Genomic DNA, 12,501 nt, shown 5'->3' on the forward strand with positions numbered 1-12,501 from the left:
GCAGTTAAGTCCCATAGTGCTCAGAGCCATTTGAACCATTATTTACTTCACCAACAACATATGAGAAAGCACCACAATATCAAAACCGTAAGTTACACACGACAAACGTGATATTTATTCATTTCCGTTTTGAAATTCACAATAAACAGAAAAAAAATACGTTTTGCTTATTTGCAGACGAGAAGTTGTAGACTGTGCAGCAGAATAGCTATCAAAATAAAGTGTCAGTAGTATCATGTAAGGTATGTAAACTATTGCATACATCCACTCTGTTTGCCAGTTACCTGTAAATAAAACTTTGACATAATGTTCTGCATCAGGTCGTTAATAAATATCTCAACTGTGCACTATGAACAAATGATGTATAATATTTTACAACACAGTTTCATTCACAATTGTAAATATCATGTACCAAAAGTTTCGCTAAATGTTAATACGTAACAACAGTTTTACAGCTAGATAATAACAAATAACCCAATGAAGATAGCACAAAATGTGCGGAAATATGTGTGGGTAAACAAAACAGAAAAAAAGGGTCTTGTATAAGGCAGAATTCCTCTTATTATTTCGTGGCAAACACGAACATAACAAGAACTGCAACACCACAAGATGATTAGATTAATAACACGTTGGTGCTGTTTGGACACATTTGCTAGTAATATCGCCACGTTTCACGTTTACCGCACGCACTTCGGAAAGACATGACAGCCATATTAACCCTTCTTTACATGTCGGTGCTTATATACCTGCGTCGGAGTAGCGTGACGTTGCATATACACTGCAGTAACTTCTTGATCACCCCCCTTATATTTACACCGACACTCCGGTGAAGTGTAATAATAGCCCTCATAATGGCAAGGTTGTCAAAAAATTGAAAAATGTATCTAAATTACACTAAAATTCCCGTGACAGTATCTCACCCTGTATTTACACAGCAAATTTCCGCAGAAGCACTTGCAGGACGACACTGTCGTCTTGTCAAACCAGTTTCTCTGGAGATAAGTAACAGCTGAGTACGGAAGAAGCAATCGTTAGGGAAAAACTAATCCCAAGAGTTAAAATGTTAAATCTTATCTTCCTAAGTCGCCTCTACAAAATCGAGTCATGTGTAATAGGAACAGTTAAACAACCCCTACTGATCACTCGTGACGTCTCTTCGAGCAGCTAGTACTTCTGCGCATAGCATTCGAGCGCGAACGCTGCGAGGCGGCAGCGACGGCGGCGTCGCCGTGGTGACGCCACTGTTGTCGCTCCCAGCATGCCCCGCGCGCCACTATAAGCGCGCGGACGCTCCGCCGCGTCTCCAGTGCGCGTTTGCACGCCCAGCGCGACACAGTGGTAGACGAGCTGCTGTCACGTTGCGCACAGGCCTCGCATGGCGCTTCTGTCGAGTCGCGCGACGGCCATGGCGCGTCTCGCTTGAGTGTTCGTACGTCACAGGCTGGAATGTAGTGTAGCGTTCGCATCTGGCTCCACACAGTCAACATGAAGTTCCCATTGTCGTCATTCGTTCTACAACTAGCCGCTGTTTATCTCTCTTGCTTTGGTGAGTTCCTTTTACAGCCTCAACGTGGCGCTATGTTATGAGTTACTTCAATAATGCAGTAATTGCGCGAACTTCAAAATTCACGCAAGCCAAGTGTGTAAAGCTTCAATGTGTCACGTCACTGACAACGTGATTACAGTCCCAGTAAAAACGTATTTCAGCTTTTGTACACTGCTTTTCGTCTATTTTGAGAATACTTCAGCATGGGAACAACGACTTAAATTCGCAAAGTTAAAAAATAGAGATCGCAAAATGTTTTTTAAGACTCGTTCTTCTAATTTGATATTGTTCTTACAACGGATTGTTTTTTAACAAGCTAGCCAAAGTGGGTCTTTAATGGTAGTATTGTGGACCACAGTATTCTCAACAGTTTTGCCGGTGTGGATTAACAATAGTGAGCACCACAAATACGAGCAAAACTGTATCGCACTGAAAACAATTGCTTCTTCCTGTTAACCTTCGTAATAGTAATTTTTTAGGTATGTGTTAACGACGATAAATGCCACTTTTATGTTATTTTGAAAACCCTCTCCTTTTTTTCGTACTTATTTTCAAGACTCTTGAATATGCTAACAAGAACATTGTTTACATTCGTGCTTTCTAATCTGACTTGCGGTATTTAGCTTAGGAACACTATTGTACCGTAGCTTTAGAAGCCCGTTTTCCTAATCCCATTGATTGCCAAAAACTTTTGTTGAGGGACCTCATTAAAGCATTCGCACAACTTATTTCGAGTATAAAATGGAACGGAAGGGAGAATCATACCAACAAATAAAGCCTGGTCTTAGTGAACGATGTGTGCTATTGCACCAGTTTTTCATTCGCGTATGTTTATTGAAACACTTTATTAAGCTATACTGCAAAGTTTTACACAAGCAGTGTGGGTTCATTCATTTTATAACATAACGTGAACATATAATCGGTTACTGTTATATCGAGTATAACAAGCCTGAATAACTATATGCCAACTGCTGCTTTCGATGCACTGATTCAAAGAGCGAGTATTAAATTGATAGTGACAAGCATTTAGTAGTCAAAAACTAAAGTCCCTACACTCATGAAAAACTTTCGAAGAAAGTGCAACCTTATAGCTGTGACTGTAAATTTTATTGCAATAGGTATGGCACAGAATCTTTATCAGGTGTGAACGATACATGTCCACCTTTTATCTCGCTTATACACAAATATTCTTAACTTGTACCTCATCTTTAACAGCAACTTGTGTCAGTGGAAAAGTGTAGGTAGCGAACAAGCGAACACACTATACGCTCTTGATTAAAGCACACTCCTCTCTCTCTCTCTCTCTCTCTCTCTCTCTCATACACTCACACTCACACACACACACACACACACACACACACACACACACACACTAGCAAAAGCAAATACTGGAACGCACTAGTAAGCACGCACTTGTTCACAACATCACGCAAATTTTGTACAAGTAATTGATTAGCCAATAGAGCTTATGACAAGGAAACCTTCCGCAAACTAATTACGGACTATAAATTATTATTAAACGAAAATGTCTCTGTCTAAATGACGCTACAGCGTGGTACTATTCTACTATATTATAACTTTTTACCAAGTCAGGTAAATATCAAAGTGAACCAGTGCTTACTCAGATATCCCACTATAATTATATAATTTTTGGAGCAATATATAACTCAGAAGTAGAGGTTAGTACATCAGGACGATTACTTCAAGTTTAAAATCGCATCAGTTTCTCTGGTACACCTAAGTCCTGTCAGGACATTAATCAGGCTTTCAAGAACGACACAATTTTACTTTTAGCCTCTGACACTGTGAATCAAAAATGTGCTCATCGTTACCCATACTTTACAGGAAAGAATTTTTTAATTTTCTTAGCTTCCTTTTCATTACAGTTTATTATATTTCTCAGCGAATGAATTATAATTAATTTTACGCGGTAATGCCAAACCAAAATGCGTACCGGATATGAGGTCCCTTGTTTAATAGCTGATCTGGCCTGTTTATAGTTCTGTCTTGAAACATTCAGGGAACCGAGAAATGGTTCGTTCAGAACATGTTCAGTCATTTTCCGTTACACTTGCTGAAACTGATGGGCTGCCGCCTGAAAAGATTTTCGTACGGTCATGTGAATTTGTGTACTGCACCGTTAAGATTTTAAAATCACTCCTCGTATAAGACGCAGTACCTCAGTTTTACCATCGAGCCCTCCTCTGTAACATTTCACAACGAACGCTGCCACTGCTGTGCGATTCATAGTTCCATATCCATTTCATGTCGAATGGCAGCACTTGTGGGCTGGTAGATTAAAATCGGCAATCACAGAAGTTCCGTTTTCCTACACAAAATCATTATTCACTCATGAGCAGCTATATGAATGGAAAAAAATCATATGTTGCTTACATCTAGCAAAATAAAACACGATGAATGTGACTCTCTTGTGAAAACATGAAAAAAGGCAGAGTTCAGTTGTGCAATTAAAGGGCCACTGATCTGCATATCATGAGCTTGCCGGTTGCAAAGATAGTGTAAGGCATTAATATTAGCAGAGCAGTAATGTATAGACGTTATTCTGTTTGTAATTACTTTTAAGGAGCTCTTTTGAGATAGTAACACTTTTTGGGATAGTGGCATACGTTAAATGCACTTGACATTCTCTCAGACAAAATTTTCTTTTTCTGTCTTATAAAGCGTACCGCACTCTTTTCTGAGTTCGTAGGTTTGATGTTTTTCTGACTGCTTTCAGTATTTTCGCCGCGGAGACACTTTTAGTCTGTTTCTGAGCAAGAATTCTTGATACCACACTCGAAAGACAAGGCTACTTTGACCAAAGTCATCCAAAATACAAGTTGTTTATTATAATTTTTACTTCTGAAATGAAGATAAATTATAAGACACTACGAAAGTAGAAGGGGTTCATCATTACAGCGACATAGGGGCTAAATTTAGCAAAAAGAAAGAATGATGTGTTAGAAATCCACTACCTAAGGCGACATTAGGCCTTTCCTCCCGACGTTATTGAAGAAAAACCTTGACAGGACATACGTCTCATGCAGTAATATTGTGTGTCGCTACCGAAGTCCCAAGTTCGACTTTAAATTGGCCTTCAGTTTTCGTCATGAGACGTTTTGCAACCGGCACATATCATCTCACAAAGAAATAAATATTCATTGTGACAACGGACGTACCTTGGACCACGGTGTCGACTAGGCGTGCTGTTTGGTCAGCATTGATTGTTATGAATGACGTGTATCGTTAGCAGTACACGACTTCATATTACGCACATAATGTTCAATGTACTGTGGCAGGACCTGACTAACGTTATACCCCTATTAACGCACCTTTCTGTACTGTCACTGTATTGCTTGATGTTGTCATAGAACTACTGTACTCATTTTTCATAACAAAGAAATATGGATATCGATATTAACATTACTAAATATACGAATTGTGCAACGCGTGTCGAATTATCATGTTTCTTGAAGAAGTCGCTGCAATGTCTCCTTATTTCCCAAATATGTTTCATCTAATACACTTTTACCGTTACAAGCCGAGTTTCTCCGGAAATTTATTTGCGTAGCTCATCAGTGAGTGGAAATATATACATTAAACTAAGTTCGTTGTTTTGTAATCGCCTGTAGATATTCCTGTGCATACTGTAAGCGCACTTCATTAAAGTCCTTCATCAAGCAATACGAAGTTCGTTTTTCGGTTTCAAAAACACCAAGAAACCTTAAGCTCTTTGTATTTTGTTGTTGAAATGGACTGCAGTTCGACGTTTAAGAGTTCAATGAGTAGCACGTACCGATTTGTGTGTACTGCATCTTCTCGTAACTTAATCTTCGTCCATACGCCTTGAGCCAACTATGGAAGTTTGAAATATTTAATTAGCATCACTAGCTTCATACACGGTGAAACGCCCTGTTTATTATAGCTGTGCAATTTTTGCTTACCTGTTGCACTGCTTTCAGAATGCATATCACTTAGTATTCCACTGAGGGTAAGCGCCACTACTGTATGTCCCTATCACATTCTCTAACTTACTGTTAATGTTTTGTGGAACTTTTTCAAATTCGTACTTCAGATCTAGCCGGACAACATGTTGTTTAGACCACAGTTGAAGGGAAAACCACTTGGACTGCGTCACAATTTACAGCCCTACACTAAGGCCGCCCCCACAGCACTCTGTTTCTTCAGCCAAGGGCGGTTCTGCTCTGGCTCGCCCGGGAGGGAGGACGAAATTTATGTTGGAGCGGCTGTTGCTTCTTGGTAAGCCGCAGGGTCTAAGACCTGTTGCTGGGAGACAGTACCGTACCACGTCGAGTTGCTCTGAGAACTCATAATAATTCTTTTATGCTGTCCTCACTTCCCGCAGCGCAACGCAGTCTCGAGGTATTAGGTATAAATATATAGCTTCTTACGTCCGGATGCAAGTTTGCAGCGTTGTTAACCTGTTAGTCGTTAAATAAATTTTCCTTGAATATTATTTTCCACAGGTTCTTGTGATCCTTTGCCCGTATACGTTACGTAACACCTTCTCCAAAGTAAGGAAATTTCTGTATTATCTGTGTGGAGTTCACTACTATTTCGTAGTTAACGTAAGATTGAACAGTAGCTACGGTTACTCACTTCCATCACTTCTATATCACAACACGTTTCATTGAGTTAGCTCAACTGTCTTAAAGGATTATTGATTCCTTCGCTTAAAGTTATGAAGGAAAACAGCAAACCTCTGTTTCTTTATTTCAGAAACTACGTTGTGACAGTTCGTTTTGGTCGGATCTACCAGTATGTAGAAATTAGTATTTGTGGCAATCTATGTTGCAACTGCAGAATAGTCGTATAGTTGAGATATCTCTCCGGAAAGAAACATCCATCTGATTATAATAAATTTTATTCTAAGCATTTCTGTTACTACTCTACAAAACTGGCATTGTGACTGATAGCTATTTGAAAGATCCTTGATATTCTCATCATCATTCTCATCATCGTTATTACCATCATCATTGCGTTCGCCATCTTTGTTCAACGGTTAGGCTAGATACGCTGTATCTGTTCCTAATTGTTTCCTCGATCTTCGTCAATATCACCATGTTTTCGTAAGGACCCGGCTTGACGACATACAGCTGGTCACTGTAGCGTTCTCCGTAATCCTTTGTTATACCCAGTACACTTTCTAATACTAATTCCTTGCGCATGTCATTGTGTCTTTTGAGTACTCTTTTACAGTTCGAAGGAACCGTGTATCAGTGGGCTGCAGCACAGATGCATTTGCAAGTGTTAATGGTTCACTTCCATGTAGCCGTTTTTGAAACACTCTTGGTTTGCAAAATTTTATCCTGGTTTCTTTCCTTCCCATATTATTCAGGAATTTTTGCTTCCTACCATACGTATGATTAAACTTAGTAGTTTTTACCATGTTATCAGTATTTCTATTAATAGTTAACATGCATCTTAGGTTTCTAAAGTCTGCTGCCTGTTAGAGGATGTGAGCTTCAAGCAGTATTTTCGATCAAACACGGCCTTTGTCTAGAAAGACTATAACTTTTACTATGCTTTTAGGTAATGATAATATAAAATAACAAAAGAATAGGTGTCATATGTACATTGTCCTTTCAAAGTCAATTTCAGTTCCCTGCGTACTATCTTCGCCATTTGAAAGAAATTTTGCGATTGTGCAACTATTTAGATAGGACTCGGTTGTAACTTGATACTCCCAGTCCATCAGAATGTCATGTATGTAAATATTAAAAACTATGGAGGATTCACAGTAACCTTATTCCACTGACTTTTTATTTACAATTACTTTTATTATATGGTCATTACAGTAATTGTGATACCGTAGCAGAGACTGTACCGTGCTACAACCACTTCCGTGGGATACGTCCTCTTTTGAATTACCACCCGTAGTTGTTGTTGTAGAAAACTGCATGTACATATAATTTCCAAACACGTCTCATACAGATACCATCAGTTTCGTCAGATTATATTAGACGTATGTCAGCGTCTTAAGGTTCTTCATTGACGTATATGTGTAGCCAGCCGAGCTATTTTTGCTGTGCGTGATGTTGTGGAACACCGCTAGAACTGAATACAGAACATTGATAACTTCTTTGTAACAGCTAGCTCATAGTTTATTTCTTCGACGAGGTGGCGTCACACTGTTAACTGCCGTTTCATCTATGCGTTACCACATGAAACATATGTCTCACTACCGCTCACGATTCTGTTCTATAGGCCTTACCATTCTACACCGAAAAGAAAGAGAAACCCCAGGCACGCAATTATCAGTTGATTTTTATGCTACCAGGAGTTTGGGAATCTAACGAACACTGAATTTTGCGGCAACCTCATTATTTTTTTACTAACTATCTCACTCGAAACACTCACAGAAAAAGGTTACTAGATGTCTGACGGTTGGTATTTCAAGAAACCCTAGTTTTCACGAAGGTTTACATCATTTTCGTGTACTAAATAACTACCGTTTGACAGCCACATGTGCCGTCATGGCCCCACTGGTGGATAACATCTTCATTCATGCCACTGGATCGAATACAATGTAAATTCCACGAAGAGCTTCATCAGGTTTAAACTTAGCCTGTACTGTCATATTTTAAATTATATCGTTCATTGGAAAAGTTAGCGAGGAGTATTACGTGTTTTCCTCTATTTCAGTTAGAGTTTCTCTGACGTACTGTGAGATTAAGTTATTGATTATTGAGTTACTTCCCACGCCCGGGTTCCCGGGTTCGATTCCCGGCGGGGTCAGGGATTTTCTCTGCCTCGTGATGGCTGGGTGTTGTGTGCTGTCCTTAGGTTAGTTAGGTTTAAGTAGTTCTAAGTTCTAGGGGACTGATGACCTGAGATGTTAAGTCCCATAGTGCTCAGAGCCATTTTTTTTATTGAGTTACTCTGTATATCCCGCCATATTACGATGGAAATCCCTATTAGGATTTTCGGTGTACATTGTTCATAGTGAATTACACAGTAAGGGAACAGCTTCTGTTTTAGAGAATCGCTAGAAACTTGTTTGTATGTACGCTATTGAAGCTCGATTATTGCACATCGCCCACAACTTTACTAGACGCAATATCTGTACTGTAAAATACATCGTCAGCAGATTTTCTGCTAACCTAAATCTTTGCGTTTTGTGCCTGTATCGTAGAAGCAGTTTATGTTTGCGCAGGTGGATGTAATCTTCAGGTTTCAATTCGTGTTCTAGTTTAAATATTGACTCTACATGTAACCAACCAGGACATGAGATTTCGGGAAGCTTTGACATTTTCCTGACAGTCCACGAAGAGAAAAAAATGTGTAGCATGAGGTTCATGACGGAAAATTTGCTAACGAACTACACCAGTCCCCTGTTTATGAGACTTCATGCAGATGTTCATTCTATAACAGGTACAAAGCAGTAAACTTTCATTACATTTCGAACTGATGTCCTTCATCGACATCAATATTAGGCATAACGTCCACGGGATCGTATACACCGTCTTATTTGTTGTGTCACGGAAGCAAACAGGTACTGAATGTCACCTTGAGGAATATCTGGAAGACATAATATGTCAGTTATGAAGATTGGTGCCTAGAGACGGGTATGAAATTATACATCTTCCCATCGCATCCCAGACGAGCTCTCTGGATGATAAATCGAGAAACACGCAATCCAGTCAAGTATCCGTTATATTCCAGAACGCATCTGTGGTGTGAGCTGCAGCGTGGGGTTTTGCTTTATCCTACTGAAGTATGCCATTTGGTACCAAGATCACGAGGGGCATGAATACTTTAGCACAAAAAAGCGAGTGTTCACGCTTCCGCTCCCTTCAACCTGTCATACCTCCTCACACCATCATTCGACGATCTTGACTATTATGGGTCTCTGTAATAACTGAATCCTGTGACCTATAATCAGGTCGCCTAAGGAGACTCTGGTGTCGCTATGATCGCCGCATAAAGAAGCTAGTCTCATCTCTGAACACCACAGAACGCCACTCAATGTCCCAGTTCACTATGGTTCCACGTCATAAAAGTCTTTGTTATCTGTGGTGTGACGTCAGCGGTAAGCGACGCATGGCGACTTGACCCCCGAACACAGCATCCAGTAACCTCTTCCAGACGGTTTGTAGTGACAATCTATTTGTGTGCATTTCATCTGTCGTCATCCATCTATTGGTAAGAGCCATTGGAACAACACCATCATCTTCACATTATGTATTCCATCTAGGAGCTCCCGTGGCTATTCTTATTTCCAACACCGTCTCCTCGTCCTTCATATTACACTGGATACACAACAACGACCAGTCTGTGAAGTAGGTGGCTACAGTGCTCCTATGTCGCTCAAGGCTCTTTTCTCAAATTGCGGCGACAAGATGAATGCGTACGTCCTTCGTGCATGCTATGTTGAGGTCTTCAACGGAAAAGTTTCGAAGTTCCGCTAACCTTAAACACTTTCAGCAGTCATCATGAACTCATACGATTCGTAACGAGCAGGAATGGCTTTTTTCTACTAAAAATACTGTAAATTAGCTGACGTAAGGATGAAATTTTAATCAAGATATCCTAAAGGCATGTAAATAATGGAACAGCAATCTGGTAGCGTTCAGTGAAGGTATTCATGTTGTAACACTTTTCATTTTGTAAGTGTACGTGGTGTGGCTCACATGGCTCTGAGCATCACACACATCCATGCCCGAGGCAGGACTGGAACCTGCGACCGTAGCGGCCGCGCGGTTCCAGACTGAAGCGCCTAGAACCGCTCGGCCACCCCGGCCGGCTGTACGTGGTGTAACCTTAAGTTTTCATTATCACGTTGAAAAAATAAAGGTTTAGCCATTATAAGTGGCAACGTTGTTACATGTTCTTTACATAATGGCGATTCGGTGCGACACGTTATTCCCAGACACCTTGATTGCGTACTCCGTCCGAACAAAAATGGTTCAAATGGCTCTGAGCACTATGGGACTTAACATCTGTGGTCATCAGTCCCCTAGAACTGAGAACTACTTAAACCTAACTAACCTAAGGACATTACACACATCCATGCCCAAGGCAGGATTCGAACCTGCGACCGTAGCGGTCACGCGGTTCCACACTGAAGCGCCTAGAAGCGCTCGGCCACACCGGCCGGTCCGAACAGCCCTCAGAAGGTCCTACGGTACAGCCCACCCGCTGTGTCAATCCTCAGCCGATAGGTGTTGGATGCGGATGTGGAGGGGTGTGTGGGTAGCACACCACTCTGCCGGCCGTTATCAATTTTCGTGGCCAGGGCCGCTACTTCTTAGTCAAGTAGCTCTTCAGTTGGCCTGGCTAGGGCTGAGTGCACCCTGCTTGCCACTAGAGCTCTTCAGATCTAGACGGTCACCCATCTAAGTGCTAGCCAATCCCGACAGCGTTTAAGTTCGATGATCTCACGGGAACCGGTGTTACTATGGTGGCAAAACCCTTGGCTTCACTTTATAAGTCTGCATTTTTGCTGTTCTGCTTACGTGCAATTTAGAAAATCTCTTCTTCGGTTATCTGGAAATACCTGATACCCGGTGGTCTCTTCATCCTGGGAAAGAGGATGAAGCTACTGAGCGCTATATCGGCAGAAGACGGGGGATGGAGCAAAACTGGATTATCACAAGAAACAGCCTGTTTAAAATGAACTGGAGCGATATCGTGAAGCAATAGCAACTAATGCACGCTGACCCGCCATGGTTTCAGTAGCCCCCTGTTACAGCGTCAGGGCATTTCAGTGCCGTGCTCCTGACGTGTTTTGCCAGTTTCGATCATTATCAGCTACCGCCATACCACAATAATCGCGAAAATAGCTCGGTATCACTTTGTCCGATTATGGTTGAGTCCTCACATTTCTTCTAACGGTGGTGAATCCGTATCTTCAAAACGTCGTGCGAGATAATGTAAGGGGTCCATAAGTGCTTTTTATTTTTCCCACTTTTTCTTTGATTGTGATATGGCAGCCTTACAGCACTCAGACCACCACTTATCTTGCGATTCCCAGTTTTTAACAGAGATTTGATCTGTCACTTGTTCATTCAGACTTCTCTCTCTACGCTGTAAGCATCTGCACCGACTAGGCACTGTGTCTTACGATGGTAAATTCTTTTCGCACACTTCCACCAATTCAGTACGTGTTGTTTTAGAGTCATTCTCCTGTAGTGACGGAAAACAGTTTAATACGTGACAATACACTTATCGTTCGGTTGCACCACATCGTTTTGGTTCCTCTGGTGGCGCAATAGGGATCTCTGGAGTGACGATCCTGATTGTACGAAGACTACAGACATTTTCCTGCGAATAGACGTAGACTTCATTGACTAAACGCCTTACATGAGCGGTCGCCGTAACTACTTCGGCTTTCCGAGCACGCTTCACGTCCAACCCAAATTAGCAATTTACCGCGCGCTACATAAGCAGCGTTTTCCGTCGAGTACTCTCAGAGGTCGACATGACCTAAACTCAGATACCACACATACGTATATGTCCACCCTGACGGCAATTAATGAACATTCAGTGCAGATGCCCTCTTCGTCCAAGCTCTTGCGGGAATCAGCATGAGGCTGCAAGCGTTCAGAGAAATCCGGGCTCGAGTCCAAGGCTGCAGAAATTTTCACTTGTTTCCATTGAATTTATTTCAAGGCCCAATTTACGGCTAATGTTCAAACATTAATTACGTGATGAATCTATGGGATCAGACATAAATGGTGACAGCTCTTTCGGACATGTCAGAAAGAAGCAACTCTACACACATAAGAAAGTTGTTCCTAATGCTGAAAAGTAAACGTTATTACTAACTGCCTTACATTCCGAACATGTTTGATGGGTAATGTGTCATACGAAACTGCAGATCGGGCAAAACAATGGTAATTCGCATGAAAGGGTAGCAAAGTCCTTTTTATGAATGGGCCGCCGTTTTAGCTGAATGACGGATTGAGCCAAATTCGTAGTTCTTTGATAAC

General features: G+C 41.2%; 1 protein-coding gene across 3 annotated transcripts in view; it reads left to right on the forward strand.

The window, feature by feature from the left end:
- The first annotated feature begins 1,325 nt into the window (after positions 1-1,325).
- Positions 1,326-12,501, forward strand: part of LOC124786830 (serine/arginine repetitive matrix protein 1-like) — a 631,128-nt gene continuing 619,952 nt past the window's right edge. For all 3 annotated transcript variants that reach the window (XM_047254293.1, XM_047254294.1, XM_047254295.1), the window contains exon 1: positions 1,326-1,546. In XM_047254293.1, coding sequence (XP_047110249.1) covers positions 1,486-1,546 — 61 coding nt within the window. In that variant the 5' untranslated portion in view covers positions 1,326-1,485. The remainder of the gene's footprint in view (positions 1,547-12,501) is intronic.

The sequence above is a fragment of the Schistocerca piceifrons genome, chromosome 1, assembly GCF_021461385.2.
Source record: "Schistocerca piceifrons isolate TAMUIC-IGC-003096 chromosome 1, iqSchPice1.1, whole genome shotgun sequence".
NCBI classification, from domain to species: domain Eukaryota; kingdom Metazoa; phylum Arthropoda; class Insecta; order Orthoptera; family Acrididae; genus Schistocerca; species Schistocerca piceifrons.